This window comes from Chionomys nivalis, chromosome 15 (genome assembly GCF_950005125.1).
Source record: "Chionomys nivalis chromosome 15, mChiNiv1.1, whole genome shotgun sequence".
NCBI lineage: Eukaryota > Metazoa > Chordata > Mammalia > Rodentia > Cricetidae > Chionomys > Chionomys nivalis.
Genome location: NC_080100.1, coordinates 23,157,033 through 23,180,897, shown reverse-complemented (window position 1 = coordinate 23,180,897; position 23,865 = coordinate 23,157,033). Strand labels below are relative to the sequence as shown.

Genomic DNA, 23,865 nt, shown 5'->3' with positions numbered 1-23,865 from the left:
ACTTAAAATCTTTGTAATGGAAATACCTCAGAAGTTACATGAAAGTAACATTGATTCTTTTAATTTTCTTATCTTTTCTTTTTTCCATTGATAAATATTAAGTGAATGGTTCTACCTTGAATTTTAAACTTGAGATGTTGATAATGCCCCTATATTGTGTACAGTCACTGATTGTCAAATCAGAGAGTAACTAAATTCTTAAAATCAAGGTCAATAAGCTTTTGGTTATGCCAACAAAAGTCAGAATTTCCTTAGTGTTAAGACTGCTTGATATTTAATGAGACATCTCTTTCCACTAGAGTTTGTGTCCGTTCTCGATGTTGGGATGCCTGCATGGTTGTGGATGGAGGAACTTCTTTTGAGTTTAACGACGGAGCGATTGCTTCAATGATGATCAATAAAGAAGATGAGCTTCGAACTGTGATTCTAGAACCGTGAAGGATTTCCTCAAGAGACAGATCTGATTACTAGAAACATATTTTTTTGAGCAGATACAGATGACCAGCCATAACCTACCTTATTTCGGTTCTTACTGAGACTGGCTACCACTAGTCAGAGGGGACAAAGTGGGGCCACGTGCTGCTCTGTTCTATTCTGATAGACAACAGCTGTTCACCGCGGGAGAGATGATGGACTGAATGGGTTAGAATTACGTTGGTTAAGTTTCTATATTATTTACAGTTGGTAACCAAGAGTATTGATATTCTTTAGAAAGGCAGGTTAAATAAGTATTTAGGATTTCAAATTTAAATCTACAAGCCTTTTTGTTTTTTTTCTTCCTAACTTTGTGGAATTGGCTGTGTGTCATTTGATTAGTGCATTATTTTTATAGTACCTAAAAGTAAAGGTTTTTAAAATTTTTGATGGAGAATTTTGATAATCATGATGTTGACATAACTGAAGCTGGTACATGTGTTTTTATATATGTTAAGAATTTTCTAATTCTAGGAAATGATGAAATCACTATTGAAAAAAATCAAATCATTTAAAAATATTTGTAGGTAAATTCTGACTTCTTTTGGTTAATGTCAACAATGATAAAATACATCTTTTGGAACAAATCATGCGTTGTAAATGTATTAATTTTTCCATAGCAATTGTTGGTCAAACTTTTTGTTTTTTGAAAAATAACTTGATTCCAGTAGCCCCCCTCCTGTTTTTGAATCTCTAGTATGAACTCAAGGATTAGAAGGATAACCAGGGAGCATGTTCTGTTAGGAGTTTGGTAAAATGTTCAAACCTTACTTTAGTTTTAGGCATGTCAGCAAGAGAATAAATAAGACATAGTTTTGGAATTGCCTTACTTTTAGTATTGTGGTTTTCATTTACTGTATTCTAAATTTTAAACAATAGCTTTAGATGTTAAAACATCAGCGCCCCTCCCCTCCAACTATGAAAACCACTTTATCTTTGAAGGAATAATTTTCACGTAATTCTTGGTCTCTGTAAAGGTAATTAATTTCCACAAAGAGCTCCCACTGCTGATTGATGAAATGGTGTTCTGTGCCCTTGCGTGGTGTGGATTAGGTTTCACTTGTTTTTTTCATTGACGAAGTTTTTATTGAAGACTCATTCTGTGCCATCTGTCACGATATGTCGTATAATGAAGTGTTGGATAGACACTGAGATAGACTGTTGGTGGAACTCAAGCCTAGAATACCTGAAAGCTAGGATATGTGATCAGATAGATCAAATGCTCTTAGCTTTGCCAAACTCAACATGCTGCTCGTTATTAAAAAATGAATGAAAGGCGTGGTGGCTCACGCCTTTAATCCCAGCACTCGGGAGGCAGAGGCAGGCGGATCTCTGGGAGTTCGAGGCCAGCCTGGTCTACAAGAGCAAGTTCCAGGACAGGCTCCAAAGCCACAGAGAAACCCTGTCTTGAAAAACCAAAAAAAAAAAAAAAAATGTCAATGTGCAAGGCAATGTTCGTCTAGGCTTTACTGTTCATCCAGAATGTGTTTTCTTGAGGCTATCAGTAGGAGGAGATACGTTAGTGTTTTTGCTGAGCCAAGTCTTAATTTCTAGTTTAATTTTTTAAATGATATATTTAAGACACCAGTTTATAATGGAAGTTAAATTCCACACTATAGAACCCCCTAAAAGGCTTAAAATACCTTGTTAGGGAAAAAAACCCACTCATATCCTTACTATATCTGGGAAATCTGGTTGTCCATGCTTTTCCGCAGATCTATTAATATGTCCCATTAGCTGGTAACCAGCCATGTGGGCTTGTTCATGAGCTACTCTTGGAAAGATACTAAAATTACTGACTGTGCTGTTTGCCGTTTAACTTCTGCTCTATGGCAGGCAGGGATTTATTTGTAATAGGTAAATGGCAAAAAAATGTAATACATGGAGTGTCAAAAATGTCTTTTTGAATGGGTTAACCTTTAATGACCACTGTATGGAAATAAAATTAAGCCATTGTCTGTCCTTTTTTACTTTGTTTTTTTTTTTTCTAAATTCTTACGAGGTCACTGCATAGAAACTAAGTTTCCTCTGAATACCGTGTTTCAAGTCTATCCCCAAATTCATGTCCTCTGTGCACTGAGTAGACTTGGTTCATTGGCATTTCTTGGCAGAACGATAGTCTTTATTCAGAGATCAAAATGCTTAATTCAAAAATGTATTTTTCATATGATTTAGTTTAATTCCCTAGTTTATATTCTTGAATGGAAAGCTTTCACTCACAAAACAATTTTATTTTTAGGGAAGTAGGGTAACACAAATAATTATAAAATAGTCACTTAGGGCTGAAAGTGTCAAGTAACAGGGTCTGGGAAAGTGGCTCAGCACTTAAGAGCTCTTGCTGCGCAAACAGGAAGACCTCAGTTCAAATCCCAGCAGCCACCTAAAAAGCTGGCTGTGGTGGCCCTGTGCCCACAGCAGGTGTTGGCGGCAGAGAAGTGGCTGGAGCTTGCAGGCTGCTAGTCTAGGACCGGGCGCAGTGAGACTGTCTCACAAGACAGAGCAGGTCAGCAGACATCCTCCTGCGCACCCCCACACACGTGTGTGCGTGTATGTGTGTGCGCAGAGACCCTCACACAATGCCAAGCTATTTTGTACATTAAGGAAGGTACTTTAAAGAAAATCACTGATTGGATAAGGAGCTTGGTTCTTAAAGACCCAAGTGTGGTTCCCAGCACCCGCATCAGGCAGTTCACAAGAGCCTACACCTCCAGGTCCCCCACAGGCCCCTGTATGTACACAAGAGATGTATTTAACATGGTTCTCACTGGAAATAGAGTCTGATACCGTCTCCTACTGTGCAGAAGTCACCCCTGACTTTTTGGTGTTAGATCTAACTGCAACTTAGGAAGATGACCAGTGTGGCTGGGGTAGCTTAAGCTTTTTTTCTTTTTCTTTTTAAGGATGATATCACTAAAACCCAGACTCTGGAATACAGAACACATGACCTATCTTCAGTAAATAAATTTCCAGGGATGAAAGAAAACCTAGAGCTTAAATTTCTTATAGAATCATTGGATGCAACATGCAGACCATGTTAGGAGACTGATGAGAGCACTATGGGAGTGGTGGCACGGGCCTGTAATCACTGGGGGGCATGAGTTCAAGGTCAGCTGGATCGAACAGCCATCTTGAGGCTAGTGTGAGATGCACAATGAGCTCTTGTTTCAAAACCAAAACTGTTCAAAAACACACAAGGAAAATTGGGAGACAGCTCTTCAATGCCATCCCTTCATTCAGTGCTTACAGTTAATGCCACATCTCTACCATACACACACACACACACACACACACACACACACACACACTGTGGTGTTTATAAAATTATAAGTGAGTTTTGTTTCAAAATTACTTCATATGAGGGGATGGCCAGGAGCTAAAGACGGTTGACAATGGATGATGAGGCTCTATATTTTACATACTCCATCATTTAAAAACAAACTAGAACTACTAAATGGTAGTATAACTAAAATAAATAAATAAAAATAAATCAGTAAACCTGGGTGATTTAGAACTACCAGCCTGGCATTTCAATGGAAAAGGTCGAAGGGACTGACTATTCCAAGTTCTGGCGTTAAGCTATTCACACTGTTTCTAAACCATGGAAATACACAATGTAAGCCGATCCAGTCTGTACTTAACAGTGTTCATTAGCCACTTGAATGCAAACATTTTATAAATATCAGTATTCTTGAGAGCACATTCAGGTTGACAAGCTGGTATTTAGCACTTTTCAGAATGTATTATGACCCACACTGGAGCACCGGACTGAGCTCCCAAGGTCCTAATGAGGAGCAGAAGGAGGGAGAACATGAACAAGGAAGTCAGGACCACGAGGGGTGCACCCACCCACTGAGACAGTGGGGCCGATCTATTGGGAGCTCACCAAGGCCAGCTGGACCGTGACTGAAAAAGCATGGGATAAAACCGGACTCTCTGAACTTGGCGGGCAATGAGAACTGACGAGAGGCCAAGGACAATGGCACGGGGTTTTGATCCTACTTCATGTTCTGGCTTTGTGGGAGCCTAGACAGTTTGGATGTTCACCTTCCTAGACCTGGATGGAGGGGGGAGGACCTTGGACTTTCCACAGGGCAGGGAACCCTGACTGCTCCTGGGACTGGAGAGGGAGAAGAGGAGTGGGGGGAGGGGGAGAGGGGCGGGAGGAGGCAGAAATTTTTTTTTAATTTTTTTTCAATAAAAAAAAAAAATGTATTATGAACTCATTTTGACAACAAGCACACAAAGCAGACAGGTAGATCAGGGTCGAGGTTGAAATCTTAACTGACCCAAACGGCAACCCGAACTGATGCTTTCTAAACTTCATGACTGCAGAAAAAAGGGATACAAACTGGCTCAAGTCCTCGTTTTTATAAAAATGTACTTTATTTTAAAATGAGTCTATAAAAGTAGAAATCACATACAAAAATACAGATTACTGCGACATGTTGGCAAAATAGCTCCCAGCTGGACTTGAGGAAGGAAGAACAGGTCCTGCATGTCTGAGGGCAGCTGGAGGCCGGAGTCCAGCCAGAGCCCACTGTCAGCCTCGCTAATCTGTAAACAATAGTTTCAAGTAGTAGTTAGCACTTTAACTACTCGGCAACTGATGCACAATTATTCCTGTGTTACACTTTTGAAAATGTTCTTTAGGTCTGAGCAGATAAAGGCACTTCATATTATTGTTGTAACAGTACGATTCTTTGATGAAAAAGTTAATAGAAATGTATTTTGGCTCTGTCGTATTCAAAAGAGGTAACTGCCTTAATTTTCTTTTCATTGTCTGAGAAGCACACTTTGATCTTTTGGCTTCTGCATATCAGGCGTTAAAAAGTCCATCTGTTATCAAAAGGTTTAATGCCCAGTGAGTCTTAAAAACTCAGGTGAAGCGCAGGTCGTGCCAGGTGCGTGGAAGCTGCGCGCACACCTGCTTCTCGAGCGTTTCTGGCAGAGAGAAAGCAGCAACTCTACCTAAGGAACTTTAGATCCAGTAACCTCCTGGGCAGTGTCAAGCCATTGCTATGAAAGACCACTTAAAAGTATTTCAAGTCCTTGATTTCAGAGTAAAATACAAATAACTGCAGCACTAAAGGAAGAGATAGCAAACAAGATCAGCTCAGAGTTCTATCCGTCTTCTCGAGAATGCTGATTAGAATAATACCATATTTCTAAAACAAAGCAAGTAATTTTAAAAGCTAAACAGCCCACATAACATACATGGATTATAAAGTTAAAAAAAAAAGCATGATTAGATTTCCTCATCTACTTTAGGATTCTGGGAACACAGCATTGTACCTAAAAACATCAACATCTACTTCATAGGAACCTGACTTTAGGACTTGAGCCTTCTGAGGCCTCAAATCCTATACTAATTCTGTCCCCACGGTTGTGTCTCTCTCCGTTTCTTTTCCTCCTTTAGAGTTCAAGGTACATTACGCAGGAATGTGTTTCTATCAAACTAACTTCACACCTGCACACAATGCCAATTCCCAGAAGAGATTGCCTCAGACGCTACCAACCTATGATTCTTTCTGTTCAACTCACCGTACATATAGCTTATTGTTCTTCAAAATCAAGTTTTATAAAATACTGAATAATTAAATAGATAAAAAGTTAGGACAGACACCATGAAAACTGAGTCGGGTAATTCTGAAAACTTGATTCTAAATAGACTTAATCTGAAGGGCACTTGGAAGAGCTGGCTCAAATTCTGCTTTAAAAAGCTATTTTGAAATAACAGGCTCACCTAAGATTTCCAAAGAACTAGCACTTGGACTCTGAGGGCACAGCACTGACGCAATCGTCTCTATATTCTCAAAAACGCAACACTTCACTTCATAGTTCTCTCTTGCAAATGGTTCCCTAACATACATGCACAGTGAGCGCTAAGGTTAAAACCAACAGGAAAAGTAACCAAGGTCTCCAGCAACTGGATTTGCTGCCTGTGTTCCTCACTTGAGAGGAAGAGGCCACGTCACCCCGCAGTGAGCCCTTCATACACAACTAGGCTTTTGTAGGGTCAGTCGGCACTTGATGCCCCAAATCTCCGGGTTCTTTTTGTTGTCCATGGTTGGCCTTGCAATGGTGGTGAAGTAGGCACAATTAATCTGCAGATGGGGAAGGGCTTCTCTCAATAGCTGCAGGGTAGCATCCGGCACGATCCCAAAAACTTGTAGCGTCTTTAGTGTGGGGATCTCTCCAAGTTCACTGGAAAGGAAGAGGAAATGTCAGGGTGAATGGCAATTGTTAGACTAGTTATTATAAGCCATTGTTTGTAATGTGTATCAGTCTACAAGAGTGCGGCCTAAAACCATAATTTATAGTAAATGATTTAAGGAAACAACACAAGGAGATAAAAGCTGGGAATCACAGCAACCTGACCCATGTGTGTCTGACTCCGTTTGGCTCCTGTGGAACTGTAGTTAATGGCTATTTTGAGTTGAACTGAATTTGCCTCCTTTCTCTTCTTGGGCTCCACAGATCCCTGCAAGGGTTACTGTGACGTGAGCTAGTAAGCGAGTAATGGTGAAAGTCAATGTGCTACTGCGGTCTCAGTCGGAACCACCCCAAGATGAAAGCAATTTAGGAATCTGGACGTGACCTTTAACTGAACTAGGCTCTCTGAATAGCCAGCAGCACCGAGGGCTTCTTAGTAATGATGCACCATTAACAAAACCTTACTGCAGCGGAACCTATGGGTGACTTCCTTAAGGTATTTCTTATAGGCCACTATATAGGGATTATATAGGCCTCAGATGAAAAATAATGGAATACCAGTTTATAGCAGAAAGGACCTCTTCTCTACATATGATTTTTTTCCCCGTTACTGATAGGACAGACCTTTTTGTATGTACTTCTTGTTAAACAGTGAGATCTGGGGTCACACAAAATTGACCCTGTTTACCCAAAGAAAACACTTTGTGGCTTTGGTACTGGTTCTTTTTAACATTGGTCTGTCTGCCCAGCTTCATCTCTCCGATCCCTGTTTGCTTTAGGTTGGGACATAGTGCAAAGTCCCAGGAAGGGGGACATTTATTTTGGGAATTTAGCAAAACGCGCTGGAGATCAGTGTGCCCAGCAGTGACCTTATGTTGTCATAGTCAATGCTTATTCAAACAAAGCAAGTTTGTACTGTCACTCGGCTGCCAATGTCTCAGCCTCCCAGCACATTTTCCATGCACATCCACGACATCCTCCTGAAGGCTCATCAGTTCATGCCACTCACCTGCTCCAGAACTCCTGATGACTCCTGAATGGTTCTAGAAATCAGATGTTTTATTAGATCTAAGGACTATCCATGCTGAACAGGCTCCATGGGTCTTCCCATTACCCCTCTCTATGAATGGTCCAGGTGAGTGCCACAATATTTAGTGTGTGTTGTGGTATCCAAGATGAATGGCAAAGAAAAGCTCTATCTAAAAATAAGCGTGCCTGCTTCTAAGGGGCAGTGAGGTCAGGAGGTCATAGATCAAAATGCAAGTCAAGAGGAGCACATTGCATCTTTAACTTCTGGAATATAGAAACAAATGCAAAGGCTGTGCACTGCAGACCAGGTTATAACATGAACACCAAGACAGCAATCCTTGGCACAACTCCTATGTGAAACCAGCATTTGAGAACAGGGTCGTGCTTGGGAAAATTCAGATTCTGGGCTATCCAGGCAGCCAGGCTGTGAGTCACCTGCAATGGATAATATCTAAAAGAAGACACTGCAGGGAGTAAGAGAGAAGAGTGGCAGATGGCAGAGGAGGGAGCGTTTGTACAGCCACACTGGGAGGAAGTTGGTGCTCCATGTGGGAAGGGAGCTGCAGAAGACGGGACAGGACCCAACAAAATCACCTCTTGTGTGCAAAGGCCACACTGCAGAAAACAAAGACACAAGCATCTCTGACTTTGCAGCAGAAGAGAAAAGGGAACCGTCTAGAAGCTGTTCTTTACTTGGTATAAGATAATAAGATAGTATCTTTTAAGGCTCTCTGTTTGAGTTTAATAATAGGCACTCATCAACTAGAGACAGAAGCTGAGGCGGATCATAGGCCAGCCTGGGGATAAACACTGAGACCCAGTCTCAGAAACAATAAACTAGGAGGCACTTAGAAACTCCAAGGTTTTCTCCTTACCTCATTCACACAATCCTGTTTCCCTTTAAATACAAAATGCCTCACCCTAAGAACTTTCAACTCTCTTAATTTCAAATCAGTTTTCCCTGATTGGGAAAATTGGGTTCATCGTGGCCAAAGAAACAAAATTATTAGAAGAAAATTCAGTAGAAAGTAAGACCAATTAAGAAAAGAGGAACTCTAGCAGGGGTCCACAGGAGTGGGGAACTGCAAGGCCTTGGAAGTATTTTAGAACACCGTCAAAGACTCAAGCTATTTTCTCTTCTGAGATAAGAACTATTCTGCGTAGCAGACGCTGCTGCTGTGTGGCTAGTGTCCTTGAGACATGCTGGGATCGCCACTAAGAACTTCAGATGCCTCAGTTGCCAGAGTGACTTATCTTAGGAAAAGGACATGTATGAATTCATCTGAAAGGATCTTCAACATCTGAAAGAATCCCTAGTATTTACATGATGCTCAAAGAAACATGCCGATGTCCAAGGACAACATCATCTCGTTGTCGTTCTGCTCTGCTGCTCTGCCGGGAAGACTTTGACAATCAGTGATGCCGAGGTTCACACCGGCACTGAGGGCGTCAGGCTCACGCTCCTCCCCACTGATCCACATGGAGATTATTATGCAGGGAAACCATGATCCCACTGAATAAACGTGGGGGATCAAAGCCTTCCCCTTGCCTCTGCTAGAGGGAAAGCAAGCATTTAAGTCCTGCTCAGCTCCCTTTCGCAGCGAAGGAACAAGGAACAAACTCACAGATCTGCTTGAGAAAAGACAGAAAAGAATAGTCTCCCTTCCTAGCCAGCTGTCCAGGCTGATGCGAAGCCCAGATGGCAAGAATGGATGACAGAGAAACCTTTCTGTATGGACACTAGAAGCTTCCAGAAGTTCTGGATGCTGGAAAATAAGAGCAGGGATTTGTATCAGAGTTCTTTGCACAACATTTGAGAGACATTCAAGAAAAATCAGCATCTTTTTTAGGTAGTGCTTTTTCAAATAGCATACTACTAGCTAAGGTTCACGAGACTAGTTAAAATGATTAATCCAGCCACATAATTTTATCAGACTTCCCAACTTTACTAAAACTCTCAACAGATCATTTATTATTGAAATTATATAATCTAATCCATGAAAAAATTTTTTAATTCGCCATTTTTAGGTAGAAAGAATTACTGCTGACATTCTGCTAGCAAGATAAATAGTAGAAAAGTCTTCCTCAAGCCATATGACCCTGCTGCAGTAAAAAGGGCATCTGACCAAGTGCAAGATACTGACCTCTCGTGGTTTTCAATGAAACCGCTATGCTTTATATTTGGTATAAGGAAGACTATTACAGCCCTTTGAAATGAAAGAAGCAATGCCTGGAGATAAGAGACTAAATTTCCATGGACCCACATAACATATCCTCTCTTCAGATAGCATCAGACGCTCCTACACACGTGCCAGTTCTTCACCGTCCTTGGCTCTCTGGGAGCCTCATCACTAGATCATAGATCTTTTCCAGTAAGCCCAGGCACAGCTTTAAGAGCGAATGGGAAACATCTCAAACAACTCCACTCCCACTGGGTCTGCCTCCTAGGCTCACAGTGAGTTCCTTAGAGGTAAAAGCTTCCTTTTATAAATCCTTCACAGACAGTAGGACAGCATTCTAACACAGTGATGCTGACAGTTACATAATAAATGCTAATGAGATCAACTTTACCAGACAGTTTAATCCAACATCCTATGAGCTATTTTGATATTCCTTCCTAGACATTTCATTGCATATTAATACTAATGTTCCCTTTGTGGACATCCATTAGTAACGATGGGTTTTACTACCAAGTGTCATCCCTGCCTTCTATTAGCATGAACACAAACATACTCACAGTAGGGTCTCAGGAATTATATCATAGCACCGGCTGAGCGAGAGGTGTTGGAGGTAGTTGAGTTGAAAGAATTCTGGAAAGCAGTCATTCTTTAGCATGATACTGTCACTGCAACAGGAAGGAGACAGATTCAGAACCACCCAGAGACTGAGCACACCGCCACTCGATGCCTGCACTAGACCCTGCCCCATCTCCAAACCCAAACATTCCAAATTTTGATCTAAAACAGTACCTTAAGTCAAGGCGGACGAGGTTGGGGCACCGTTTGATTAAGGTACAAAGATCTAGGAAAAACAAATGTGATGGTCACTGTCACGGTTAAAGAAGGAAGGAGGAAAGGGTGTTTGCTCTCGCTGTGGTTCTTCCACAATGCACTGGAAGCTGGCAGCAAGGCAGTCAGAGCAGTTCTTCATGTAGAAGAGTTTCCTGCCGAGAAAGTCCAGGTGAGCACCTGGAATCCACTGCAAACGTTAGAGGAGCTGTGTGAAATCCCTGGGTAACAATGATTTATGTAGCAATAATAACTGGCTGGAAAGAGAAAATGAAATCCCCAATAGCGTAAAGCCAGGCCATGTCACTGCTGCACAGCACTTCACCGGTGTCTTCTGTGTTGGCGACCTCACCTTTGCCACCAGCTCCCACATCAAAGGCCTTTATCCTTGCGGTCCTTCGTTCCAGAATGCTCTCCCACAACCTATGTGTATTTCTCTCTCGTCGAAATAAAAGATCCCCTCTTTGATCATTGCGTCTAGTTCGAGAGTTTTTCCCACAAACTCCTGTTTATCTCTCCCGGGATCAGAGGGCCTCTCTGTGACCGGTCCACATAAAGCTGGTCCCTTCTGCCACATTCCACCCATCCACCGCTATGTTTTTCTTTTTTTAAAATTTTATTTATTGCTGGGCGGTGGTGGCGCATGCCTTTAATCCCAGCACTTGGGAGGCAGGGGCAGGCGGATCTCTGTGAGTTCGAGGCCAGCCTGGTCTACAAAGGGAGTTCCAGGACAGGCTCCAAAGCTACAGAGAAACCCTGTCTCGAAAAAACAAAAAAAAAAAAAATTTATTTATTCTTCTCTTATGCAAGACATCCCAACTGCAGTTCCCCCTCCCCCAGATCCATTCCTCCTCATATCTTCAACTCCATACCATTTAGGAAGTCTGCTCACCACGGATCTGTTTGTCTTTGTGTATTTTTATATGACCTTAATTTCCGAGAATAACCGTATAATTCTATACTTAGAATTGAAAGTGTCTAAAGGGAAGATATGCCCGGAGAGCATAGGGAGAGTGACAGGAAATCGACCATGGCTCCGTCTCTGTATCTGACGACAGTCATTTGCCACGATGGTTGTTCAAATATGCATCCTTACACAGGGACGGCCTTAAACCCCTCCCTGGCCACTCATGAAGAACATTTCTGTTTCCATTGATCTGACAGATCTTACGTATTTAGCCCCAAAAAAGTAATTTCCAAATACTACTTAAATGCTATGAAGCAGCCAAGATACCTGACTCATATCTCTTTAAGCATACTAAAGACTTCAGTAGCAAATTACCCACACCTGGTGTGCCAGCAACACCCACGAGACACCACATAGGGTTGATTGGAGCACCTAAATTAATTTGGCTTTGTGCAGCCTGGATTGAATATTAGCCAGAGACTGAGCTATAAAGCCATTTTTTTTTAAAAAAAAAAATTTCCTCTTGTGACCACTTACGTGTGCAAATTAAGACTCTCAGTGTCTCTCACACACAATACAAAGCTCAGCCAAGTCAGTACCATGGCTGCTACCCACCCAACTTCAAATGCTTGTCTTCATCAACATTGTTTTTTAGACTGAATAAAAAAGTAGAAAATGTAAATATAAATTTATTAACTGAGGCATTTTCAATCTTAACTGCTGACATTTTGGGCCAGATGATGCCCGAGTTAATTTTTCTGCGCTCTCCAGCAGCAATTCTGGCATCTAACCACTAGATGGCAGCAGAACCCCATGCGCTGAGACAATCAAAATGCCTTCCAGACTTTGGGAAGAAGTTGTTCCTAGCTGAAAACAACTTTTCAAAGTCACCCTTTTGTGTCCCTGGGGTTTGACTCCAGGATCCCATCTGGATGTTCAGATCCAAGGACACTGAAGTCACTCTGCATCTCCTCCTGTCAGCTTTTAGCACCAATATGGTTGATGAGTGTGTAGTTGTTACACTGAACTGAGGAGTGCTTTGTGCCCAGAAGTTATGTGTTCAATGCAGATGCTTTTTTCCCTGAATATATTTGGTCCATGAATGGTTCAACCTACTGTGTTTACCTACTTTTACATCAGGGTTCTGCAGAGTAATTTTGTTTATTGAAAGTAGTTCTGGGACTCGGGAGATGAAAGCGCTTTTGTCTGTAAGTGCTAGGGCTTGAGTTGGCTCTGCGGCACTCTTGTGAACACTGGGTGGGAGAGCATTCACTTGTAACCTCAGGATGGGGCAGAAGTCACAGGAGGACCCCGTGGGCTTGTCTGTCAGTCAGTAGCAAAATCAGCAAGAGACCCTGCCTAAAAAGACAAAATAGGAAGGCTGGGAAGATTGAGAAGACCAGAGTTTGGGTCCCAGCAACTACAAGGCAACTAAACTGTCACTCCAGTTCCAGAAGGTCTGCTGCTCTTTCTGGCTCCTGCTGGCACTGCATACACGTGGGGGTACTATTAGGGAATCTTATTTGAAGGTGTGTTGCTTTTGTTTACTTTGCATGTGTTTAACTCTGTGAAGCTGTGTTACTTTGCTTGTCTGAAACACCTGATGGGGAGGCAGGAGAGAGAAACAGGCAGGGCTGGCAGGCAGCGAATAAACATGAGAGGGTGGAGCCCGAGAAAGGAGGATGACTTCAGGAGTCACCAAGCTACAGAGTCAGACATAGGGAAAGAAGGAAAGAAAAGACGTACAGGAATAGAGAAAGACAAAAGCCCAAGGCCACAGATAGATGGGATAATTATGTTAAGAAACAGGCCAAGGCTGGGCATTCATAACTAAGACTAAGCCTCCGTGTGTGACTTATTTGGGAGCTGGGTGGTGGGCCCCTCCCCAAAAAGCCTATTAAAAGTAGAGAAAAAAAACTGACAATAGGGTACAGGCATGATAAACACAGGCAAACACCTATACATATAAAATAAAATAGAAAAATACGTAACTTTTTTTTAAAAGGTAGAGAAGTACTGATGAAATCACCCAGTGTTGATCTCTAGCCTCCAAGTACACACACACACACACACACACACTACTTTAAAAGATTTTTTTTCTAGATTCTGGACTCACAGCCTGATTCCAGCTCAGGAGCTATTTTCCCTTTACCTAATTCTTCCCATGAACAATCCCTCTGCTGAAGACATAAATAGCACACACACTGGATTAAGGAGACAATGAGGCTACAGAAATTTCACAGGCGAGCCGTAAAGCAGCTCAGCAGCCCCGGCCTCGGCACTCTAACCTGTTTTCTGGAGGTTCTTTCGGTAGCCGCTGAGGTTGAGCTGGGTGATGGTCGCTGACAGATGTGCCACGGCCGCTTGCACATGCTTTTCAGTGAACTCGAAGCACCAGGAGAGATTCAGTTCATCCAGTCTGCGTGACGGAGGGGCGACAGGGAAGGCATGAAGCCATCAGGAGGACGAGGGCGACCGAAGCATCTCACGCCAAAAATATACAACCAGGTTCTTTACGGCCTCATGCACAGGCCACCCTGTGTCGTTCATTGGCAACTGCATTCTCTCCTCTAAACACCTGTGCCTGCAACTTACCCGGCAGCAGCGGGGAGGCCCAAGCAAACACTATCTCCTTCTGGGGATGCAGGTTGAAAACTATAGCTTGTATGTGTCTTTCTCAAACCACCTAGGTTGTTGTCAAAACAGCACCCGGCAGCTACCAACTCAAATGTTTTATAAAACCCATGGACTGACTATTAATGAAAAAGAGCAAGATGCTACACAAATCTACTGCATCCGACTCTTTCCGCAAGGAGAGCCAGCGAGCTTCCAAGTCAACGCTCCCTCCCTCCGTCTGCATCTGTGCTGACTGACAATGTGCGGGTGCTGCATGCTTTGTCTGCCTCGCGATGTTCTGATCCAGGGCCATTTCCCTTTGAGAGAACAGTAAGGAGACAGACAGAGAACACAAGGAGCATCTACATTATAGGTGTTGTGTATTCTCTATGCCACGTCTCCTCTCACTTAGCAGTACATATCACCCATATTCAATATGGCTTAGTCAGATATAAATCAACCACACTGTGATAAACACATCCCTTCGCTTCTCTTTAACAGCAGCAAAGGAGGAATCACTACCCAAGTGTCCTTCCTTGACAAACGCACTTTGAGTTCAGCCTGAACATTTTCGCGCCAGATGCTACATTACCCAGGCCGAGACCATGGCAGCCCTCCAAAGCACATCCAGATACCCAGATGCGAAGCGTTACTGTATCTGCTACGGCGCAGACTGTTCCTACCTGCAACAGCTGCTCAGCAGAGTTGCCACAGCAGATTCGGAAAACCCAGAGCACCCGCAGAGGTTTAGCCGCACCAAGTTTTCATTCTGGGCAAGAGTGCTAGGGAAGAGAAAATGCCAGAGGAATGAATAGCATCAGTGGTGAGTCCTTGTGTGTGTGCTGTGTTAGGGAGGAGGAGGGCGAATATAATTTAGAACATACGCTTGTGAGTCAGAAGTGAGCTTAAAAACTATATTTCACCATCTCTTGTCATAACAGAGAGATTTGCTTCCATTACTCATATGCAGATTGGCAACTGTGGCAAACTGGTGGGGTTAGAAACAAGGTTGAGCCGGGCAGTGGTGGTGCATGCCTTTAATCCCAGCACTCAGGAGGCAGAGGCAGGCTGATCTCTATGAGTTCGAGGCCAGCCTGGTCTACAAGAGCTAGTTCCAGGACAGGCTCCAAAGCTACAGAGAAACCCTGTCTCAAGTAAAAAAAAAAAAAAAAGAAACAAGGGTTGAATGACATTATATACCCAAGAACCTGCAAAGTGTTTGCGGTGTAAATGTACAAGGAACACCAATGAATGTATCTTTTATTGCCTTCCCTCTATTAGGAAACCTGGGGATAAATAGCCAGTTGTTTTGGAGTTAAGTCTTGGCCTGGTACTGAATAACTGTGCACGTGGACAAGCTAGTCAGCCTCTCTGTGGCTCAGCATTCACAGACAGGGGCAAGGGCGAGAGTTTACTGAGGTGCTGGCTCTCAGTATCACTTTTAACTTAGTATCTGCTAAGTTAAAGTTCTTGCTACATATCTGCTACCATTCTTGTTCTGCACATATCAGGCTGCACTGGCTCTCATGAGAAGAGCGCAGCGCCCTAACCTGTCTGTCCAACTAACCCCATGTGGTACCTAGCAAACGAAGCAAATACATTTCAGTTTGACACAGCCCTTCTGTTTTCAGATACACGATGCACTCTTCTTCAAGGCCTCTTTGCAAATGCCCTGTCTCCACAGAAGGCCATTACATGTCTCCACGCTTCTCCTCATCTCCCGGACTGCTGTGCTTGGGCAACTGTGAGCTACTTAGGAGTCAGAACAGCAGCAGCTTTCCTGAGGCTGCTTCCGATGTTCGATCACTTCCGCGATCTCCTACTGGAATGTCTTAACGGCCAGCCTACAAGTCACTCCTCCGACCGAGAAGGCTGTCCTCCTTAAATTCAACTGGGTCTCTCTGTGTGTTGCCACATAACCACCAGTGCATTTAACAAACACTCTGCACTCCTTCTCCCAGAGCACATACTGTCCGCCTTTGTCTATCACACCTAGAATGGGGTCTGGCATATGATCAGTATTCAAACTTCTGCCGTCTTGAAGACCCCGGACAGTTCTGGATACTTGGTATGTCCTTCTGGACAGGTATGTATAAGGACACTGTAGTCACATACAAGAAACACTGCCATATATAGCAACCGTCTGTGACATACTTCAGGTGCCACTCACTTGACAATGGGATCCGAAAGCTGCAGGCCTTCCAAGCTTAGATTCTGCAACTTGGAGCACTCGGACAGAATCCCATGGAGGTTTGACACATTTATGACTGAGTTCGACAAGTCCATGTGCTGCACACGAAAAGAGCTGAATACGGAGGAGAGAAAAGAGGCCCCGTCAGGCGGTTCACAGGAGGACAGTCAGATCCGACCTGACCCTTCCTGCCCCCGCATGAGCGATCACAAATCTGTTGAAATAGGAGCGGCGGGGCTGCGTCCCTGGCACCCGGCCGCCCACATGGCTAGCTTATGCCCCGAAATAATTACACGGAAACTGTATTCTTTTAATCACTGCCTGGCCCATTGGTTCCAGTCTCTTATTGGCTAGCTCTTACATATTGATCTAACCCATTTCTAATATTCTGTGTAGCCCATGAGCTGGCTTACCAGGAAAGATCTTAACCTGTGTCTGTCTGGAGTGGGAGAATCATGGCGACTCCTTACTCGGCTTCTTTCTCCCAGCATCCTGTCTGTTTATTCCACCCACCTAAGGGCTGGCCTATAAATGGGCCTAGGGAGTTTTTTTATTATTTAACCAATGACCTTCCTCCATCACAAATCAGACTAAAGACTCACTTTAAATACCAAATAAAGATCTAGTCATAAAACAAATTGCTTCTAGCTAATTCTCCTCCTCATTCTTATTTTTAAAATCCAAGATTTGCCAAGTGAAGATGTTGCTGCCAACATGCTCCCAGTAAGAAAATTAATAGGCAGGTACCACAGGAATGAGCTGGGTACACGTGCCCAGGGAGTGGGGTAAGCCTATGACTTCTGGCACTGGTAGGGAATGAGTGCGTGAGCAACAGTGATTACTAAGACAGGGAGGACAGTGGAGGAACCAGTTTTAATGGCAGGCCGTGTTTACACTTAGATATGCTAAGACTGAAGTAGTCAGAAGTTCAGGGGTGGAAGCTTTTAGGCAATGAGAACTAAGAACTGAGAAGAGGAACAGAAGAGCTGGAGAATCCCGCAGGCATAAATGTGGGCGCACAGGACACGGCTTGTCTGAGAACAGCATGTGGAGGAGAAGAAGGACAAACCCTGGCAGGGACACAAGGACAGGCTATGAAAAAACAGCAGTTGGGATAAATAAATAAAAGTCGCGGGGAGAGGAATTGGACAATGGGAAGAAGGGGAAGGTACTAGAATGGAGACATGTTCTACTGTCTTTAGCTTGCTTTTCTCTTCCGTATCTAGCTATTCTTCTTGGGCATCAGATAGCACGAAACCTTAGTATTCCATAATTTGCAGCACCAGAGAAGTATTTTTTCAAAACAGTCTACAAAACAAAAAAGAAGGCATTCTTTTCAGGGTGCAAACCTGTCTGTGATAGGACAGAAAGCCCATGACGCAAGTATGAAAATACTCCCCCTCACTTTCTTATGGATGGGCAGTGCGGACGGAAGTAGCAGGCTTGCATTCTCTGATGTGGCCCCTGGCCCTTGGGAGAGACGGCCCCGCCTGCTGGGCGCTCATACTGGGTGGCTAACGAGCACTGTTTTCCTTTGGGAAAATGGGATGAACCCAGGGTCTCATATGTGCCAGGCAAGTTCTCTAACACTGAGCCACAGGCTCAGACATCCCTATACAAACATCTCTGACCCTGGGGAAAGCCCAACAGTAGCTCTTAAACCCGTATCATGCTTCAAGCTAGAGGCCACATGGCACAATATGTACCTGACAGCTCACACGACAAACAACCCCTCACAGGCTTAAGACTCAAACAAGAAAAAAAAAAGTGTGTGAGCTGTTTTCACCCCAATATTCAGTCATTTCTTTTACCTGAAACTTTCACCCAATGGCTGTTCCATAAACGACCGTGGGCAGCGGAAGGCGATCACCCCTCGAGAAAGCAAGCGGACAGTCACATCCGGGTGAAGATTTTTACCTGCGAGGTCGAGGGATTGCCAGAGAGACTCATCAAGCCTAAAACGGGAAGGTGCTTGATTTGGTAAATTGGTCAGTGAATTCTGGGGACCCCGGGGACTATGAACACAGACGCATGGCCACCGAATCTCCTTAAGGCAAATCTGAAGAGCTTTTGCTTCCAAGCCGACAATGAAATACTGAACATTTCTTGATTACAGTATCAATAAGCTTTCTTTCTGTATTTTCAATCTAGATTATCAAATGCTAGAATGGCAAATAATAGAACTGGTGAACAAAATACCATCATTAAGTGTAACGTTTAAAAAATCACCTAAAAATGCGAATTATAGGGGAGTAAGTAACTCCCCAAACAGTCCTGCTCTCCACTGTTATGTGTTGATGAGTTGTCACGGTTACCAAGGTCCATGAAAATATAAATAAAGGAAGAAAAGTCGGAATTATTTTATGAGACACATCAATCACACAGCCAGGAACAAGTCACAGATTGGCTCTGGTCCATATTCATGTGGATGAGTGTGCATGTACATATTTATATTAACGTTAAAGGAAAGAAGTAAATACATTAGATGTAGTTTCTAACATAAAAGGGAGGTTCCAAAACTGGACTGAGCTCCACTTAGTGTTTCTTCTTAAAGTCTTATTTTATTTTTATTTATGTGTATATGTCGGTGTAAGCAAATGCTGTGTGTGTGTGTGTGTGTGTGTGTGCGCGCGCGCGCGCGCGAGCCCAGCTGGAATTACGGCATTTGTGAACTGCCGGAAGTGGGTGCTAAGAAATGAACTCTGGTCCACTGGGGGGGGGGGGGGGGGGAAGCAACAAGGTTTCTTAACCATTGAGCCATCTCTTTAGCCCCTACAATAAGAGCTTTACTATCCACAGCTGAACTTAATTGAGAAAGCTGAAGAAAGCATGAAGTGTGAGCAAATGAGAGACCATTCTGGGTTTTTTTGCTTTGTTTTTCGAGACAGGGAATCTCTGTAGCTTTGGAACCTGTCCTGGAACTAGCTCTTGTAGACCAGGCTGGCCTTGAACTCACAGAGATCCGCCTGCCTCTGCCTCCAGGTTTACAAGAGCTAGTTCCAGGACAGACTCCAAAGCTACAGCGAAACCCTGCCTCGGAAAAAAAGAGTAGACTATAATATGATATCCTTAGAAGGTGGCACGCTTTGTATCTTTTTCTTGTCCACTCTAAGAGCAGATCATTCTTGATCATCTCAGATCTCAATGTCTCTCCTTTCAAAGAGATAAGCAACAGGTGGCTTAGTCTAGAACAACCCAGGACAAGCCTTGAAGCATTCATTCACCATGCCCCAGATAACACAGCGTTGACTTGGAAAGGGAAAATGAACTCAGCAGCCATCCCAATCCTAAGCCAAATGTAACTAGTAATGGTGAAGGCTGGGGAGCTAACAAGTCTTATTTTAAAGTTCACTTCACAAAGTACTGTCCCTGACCCTGAAGTTTCTTCAACTCATAAACTAGAGTAATACAAAATTGTCATTTCAGCCAGTGCAGAAGATTAAATTGCTATGTCAGTTATTACTCCGGCATAATAGAGATGGTTAATGGACCAAAGGGAAGATGGAGGTCAAAGGCAGCCACACAGAAAAACAAGTCTTAGGAGCTAATGTACTACCTGAGGACTGGTAATACTGTCCTGGACTTGGGAACTTTTGCTAAAGAGTGTATTTTAGGTGCTTTAGCCACATCCATGGAAAAAGAACTCTGTAAGATGACGGGTATTGTTAATTAGCTTGAGGACAGTAGCTATTTAGTGACCTACACCTACAGCAAACCATCACATTGATTGCATTCCTTAAATATGTACACGTTTCTATAAAGGTTAATAGATTTGTTTGCATGGTGTGAACAAATGCATATCTGGTGGGGGGAAAAAAAGTCCCTTGGGTGGGGATGATGAAATGTAGCCACTACCGTGCGAACTTTTCATCCCTAAGAAAACTGCCTAGGCTTGGGCCTGGGAGGGTGTAAGTAGCTCAGATAAAAGCTCGTGCCTCACATGTCTGAGGCAGTGGGTATAATCCCAGCACACCAGAGAACAACAAAAAGAACAAATAGCCCGCATTTCATTTCTGTCACTGCCTTCCTGGTTCACTCCCCTCAACCACATACAATTTAAATATAGCCAACAGCCAACGAAGACTACCACAGATGGAACTTGTGCTGAGCCAGGCAATATACTGGCACTTCTCATTTTATCCGTTATGACTATCCCATGATGAGGCGCAGCTGTGGCCATCTTACATGCAGTGTAACCAGAAATGTGTTCAGATCATGTGGAGCATGTAAACGAGGCTGGGTTCACACTCTGCCCAAGCTCAGAGGCTGTACCCCTCCCCCGGGCTACCAGTCTGGTCCCCAGTACTGGGCTGTCTTGCCACCCCTGATCTTAGCTCACCACCTGGCCCAAGCAGGTGTGTATACCTCGCGAACAAGGGCAGAGCATAGGCCAGAAATGGAGCAATAGATTTACAGGAGACTCGTCCCTCCGACTGGGAAAGGAGGCAACAGACTTCTAACTATAAAAAGGTGTTTAGTTGGCTCGGGGCGGCTATGCTCTTCTCGGTTGCTGGTCTCACCAGACTCGAATAAGCACATAGCCTTCTTCCTGCCCTTCCCTGCATATATGTCCCAAAGGGTGAAAAATACTCACGAGAGGCGGTACCACCTCTTGCAGACTCCAGAGACTCTCAGCAGCTCAGGGAGGCACAGGCAGGAGAAGATTCCAAGAAGCAGCTCATCTGGAAGGGAGTCCCAGGAAACACCTGGGAGGAGGCAAAAACAGGGTTTCTGTCACTGAATTCTTCCTTGTCCAAGTCACGGGGCCTCTCCTAGCATTTGTCAGCCACATGCCACTAAGCTTTAAAGGGCATTTCAGCCAAACTCTTCACCCTCATATTTCATGTTCTATACCATGCACTGACTTACACACTGTGGTGGTTTCAATGATGTGCCCCCTCATAGTCTTTTGTCTTTTCGAGACAGGGTTTCTTTGTGTAAGCATGGTTGACCTGGAACTAGATCTGTAGACCAGGCTGGCCTTGAACTCAGAGATCCTGCCCCCAGCGCTGGGATTAAAGGTGTGTGCCAAATTCCCAGTAGGTGGTGCTGTTTGGGTAGGTTTAGGAGGTATGACTTTGCTGGAGGAAGAAGTATGTCATTTGGGTGGGCTTTGAGCTTCGAAGTCCCATGCCACTCCCAGTTTGCTTTCTCAGCTTCCTGCTTGTGATTCAAGATGTGAGCTCCCAGCCAATTCTGCTGCCAGGACTCCCTGGCACCATGGACTCTAGCTCTCTGGAACCATAAGCCCAGATGAACTCTTTCTTCTGTACGTCGTCTCGGTCATGGTGTTTATCACAGAAACACAATAAAGACACACATCCTGCTATGAGCATCCCACCTTCTCAGCAGTCAGACTCGAGACACAAGAATATTTTTCCCATTGTTATTCTCCTGGGCACCAGTTAGTCAAATACTGGCAGGGACAGCTTAATTAACCCTGGCACAGAGCAGATCACCAGCCAACCAATACACTGTAAGCTTGAAGCTACAAAGTGGTCCTGTGATCTGAACTTACACTTAAGGCAAATGACCCTTGGAGAACAGAAAGCACACCCCAGTCCATGTACTAAAAAGGCAATTTTGGAAAGATGCTTTCTTTTCTTTTTCTTTTGAAGACAGGATTTCTTTGTATAGCCATGATTGTCCTGGAACTCCATCTGTAGACCAGGCTGGCCTTGAACTTAGAGTGCTGGGATTAAAGGTGTATGCCAATACCACCCTGTTCTCATTTAATCCACAAGTATTCCAAGATTCTCTGCTACCTGTGATGCCAAGTATCACGTCAGGTGCTAAGGGAAGATCAGCAGACAAAATTAAGACTGGTGAAATATTTTACCTTCAGGAAGCAAATGCGTTATGGAGGGAAAAGGACAATCACACGCAAAACAAGTACATTATGTGACACATTAAAAAAGATTCCAGCTATGCAGAAAAATTCAGCCAGGTAGTGAAACTTAGGCACAGCCATTAGGTTTGAACACAGTGTTGGGGGAGGGTGTTCCTGGGGCCAGTGATCATTGAGTCAGGATGGACCCAAGTGGGGAGTAGGCCCAGTCCCTGTGTTCCAGACCCGGAAACAGGCGTGTTTGTGCTGAAGAACACTGTGAAGGGCAGAAAATGAATGAGGAGCAGAGGGTGGGGGAGCTATGAAGACCTTGGCTTTGATTTAACAAGGAACTACAAGATGATTGTGAGCACAGGCTTGCCAGAAGTTCATTTAAGTTCTGGAAAGATCACCGTGGCTGTGTGACAACAGACTGGAGTGGGAGAAAGGTCAGCGCAGCTTTTCTCGGCGGTTCCTCTACAATCCTACCTCCAGTTGATCTAATTCAGGTATCTTCCTGTCCCCAAGGCTGAAAAGAAACCTGTATTTGCAGGATCTGCAGTTTATAGAGCATATTCACCAACCAGGCACTGTGAACACTGGAAGGGGCCTCAGGGGAGAAGGGCGCTGAGGAGGGTGGCACATGTGACAGTCTTCCTGGACTGTCGTCTTTCAATTGCACCCTTTCAACAGAGCCAGACACTCAGCTGGTGTCCACATTGCTTAGCGCAAAGCTCGACCTTTTCCTGTGAGGCCTCAACTCATTCTTTAATCTGCTGCTTATTGGGAAATGTGTTCCAGCCATTAGAACATACTGGGATTCTTAGGATACGTCATTCAGGGCTGCATTTGGATGCTATTCATTTAAAATAAAATTGCTGCTAAGGGCCCCTCCTATGGGAAGCCTCATGATCAATGATGCTCACTTATACACATGATTTCATTTTCCACTCATCTGTTTAGGCCCCACTTGTCCACAAGATCTTGCAAAGGAAAAACTGATCCATTCATATATTCACTGAGCACGAATTCCATGGTTTGTTCCAGGAATACAAAGAGAACCTAATTACAGTCCCAATCCTTACTCTATTTAGAATTTGAGACAGACAAAGATATTTCAAGGATCATACTTAGCTACAGGAGGGCCTAGAAGTCTAGGCAGCACCTGGGGCAGAAGAGTGGTCAGGAGTTTTCTGGGAAATAGTGGCTCCTCGTTGCTCAATCAATGCCTGTCAATGTCCCTCTTCTTTGTTGTTTTTTATCCATTTTCGGTGTTTGAGACAGGGTCTCAAGGCTATGGTACTCCACTAGCGTTGATCTTACTGTGCAGCTGAAGGCTGATTACCCAGCTTGAATTCCCAATCCTCTTGCCTCTCTCTATCTCCCAAGCGCTGGAAGCTGAGATTTTCCTATGATTTATGGAGACCATTCTGTCCCATCCCCAGTGTATCTGAGAATTACTATACTAAGAAGAACTCAGCTCTCACTGGAATCCTAGCTACGATGGTCCCAGTCTGTGAGGCTGAGTAATTGAGTCTCTCTAGGTCTATAGGAAGGAGACTAAACAGATGTCCTTGCAAAGCTCTTCACTGTGGAGATG

At 43.9% G+C, this 23,865-nt stretch overlaps 2 protein-coding genes across 4 annotated transcripts in view; one reads left to right on the top strand and one right to left on the bottom strand.

Annotated features, from left to right (window-relative positions):
* Nucleotides 1-2,428, top strand: part of Nadk2 (NAD kinase 2, mitochondrial) — a 41,743-nt gene extending 39,315 nt beyond the window's left edge. For both annotated transcript variants that reach the window (XM_057790047.1, XM_057790049.1), the window contains one exon: nt 300-2,428. In XM_057790047.1, the coding sequence (XP_057646030.1) occupies nt 300-438 (139 nt within the window). In that variant the 3' untranslated portion in view covers nt 439-2,428. The remainder of the gene's footprint in view (nt 1-299) is intronic.
* Nucleotides 2,429-4,918: 2,490 nt separating this feature from the next.
* The window catches only part of Skp2 (S-phase kinase associated protein 2), a 28,017-nt gene continuing 9,070 nt past the window's right edge, over nt 4,919-23,865 (bottom strand). For both annotated transcript variants that reach the window (XM_057790090.1, XM_057790088.1), the window contains exons 3-10: nt 21,033-21,144; nt 18,250-18,393; nt 16,418-16,552; nt 14,931-15,029; nt 13,920-14,050; nt 10,686-10,737; nt 10,454-10,561; nt 4,919-6,678 (exon numbers count right to left, since the gene is read on the bottom strand). In XM_057790090.1, coding sequence (XP_057646073.1) covers nt 6,465-6,678; nt 10,454-10,561; nt 10,686-10,737; nt 13,920-14,050; nt 14,931-15,029; nt 16,418-16,552; nt 18,250-18,393; nt 21,033-21,144 — 995 coding nt within the window. In that variant the 3' untranslated portion in view covers nt 4,919-6,464. The remainder of the gene's footprint in view (nt 6,679-10,453; nt 10,562-10,685; nt 10,738-13,919; nt 14,051-14,930; nt 15,030-16,417; nt 16,553-18,249; nt 18,394-21,032; nt 21,145-23,865) is intronic.